The sequence below is a fragment of the Apteryx rowi genome, unplaced genomic scaffold (assembly GCF_003343035.1).
Source record: "Apteryx rowi isolate R43461 unplaced genomic scaffold, aptRow1 scaffold_254, whole genome shotgun sequence".
Taxonomy (NCBI): Eukaryota; Metazoa; Chordata; class Aves; order Apterygiformes; family Apterygidae; genus Apteryx; species Apteryx rowi.
In genome coordinates this window covers 1,274,213-1,274,875 of record NW_020448908.1, presented here as the reverse complement: position 1 = coordinate 1,274,875, position 663 = coordinate 1,274,213, and the positions used below count along the sequence as shown (strand labels likewise).

Sequence of the window (663 nt, the reverse complement as noted above, 5' to 3'; positions counted from 1 at the left end):
GGGGGGGGCTGGGGCATATCCGGGAAGCGGGATGGGGCGAGCGCCTCTCGCAAGCCCCACGAAGGGCCGGGGCGGGAGGGCAGGGGGGGGAAACCCGAAATCCAGCCTGGCGCTGATGGGAAAAGCAGAGCGGCAGGTTTATGGGGTACGAGGTGATGTGTCGGCAGCGGAGCCGGGAGCGGCGAGCGGAGCTGGGAGCGGGGAGGGGGGGGGAGAGGGCAGCCCCCGGCCCCTCCGCGGCGGCTCTTCCCGCGGCCCCCTGCTCCCGGCCCGCACTTACCACCACCACGAGTGCAGGAACCCCGGGGGCTCTCCCAGCGTGATGTTCTTCTCCCATCGGATCTGCAGGGGCGAAGCAGGGCAGGGAGCGAGGTGTTATTCCCAGCCTGGCCGGCCGCAGCAGCCCGCCGCAACCGCTCCGTGCTAGAGGGACCCTCGCGGAGCGGGGCAGCGCGGGGAGGGGGGCTCGGAGCCGGCAGACCCCCGAGCCTTCGGGATGCACACGCCGGGGAGGGGAACGGGGACACGCAGGGCCGGGATGCAAAGCTCCGCCAAGCCGGGAGCGCCCCGGGATGCCGCTCTTACCTCCGACAGGAAGGTCTGTGCAGATTTCTGGGCTCCCACGTGCAGCAGGTACTCGTAAACGTACAGCGCCAACCTGCG

The 663-nt window shown here is 71.5% G+C and overlaps 1 protein-coding gene across 1 annotated transcript in view; it reads right to left on the bottom strand.

Moving 5' to 3' along the window:
- Window positions 1-663, bottom strand: part of SSBP4 (single stranded DNA binding protein 4) — a gene marked incomplete at both ends in the record, with an annotated part of 9,739 nt that extends 9,076 nt beyond the window's left edge. The window contains 2 exons of the mRNA XM_026067112.1: window positions 281-342; window positions 586-663. Coding sequence (XP_025922897.1) covers window positions 281-342; window positions 586-663 — 140 coding nt within the window. The remainder of the gene's footprint in view (window positions 1-280; window positions 343-585) is intronic.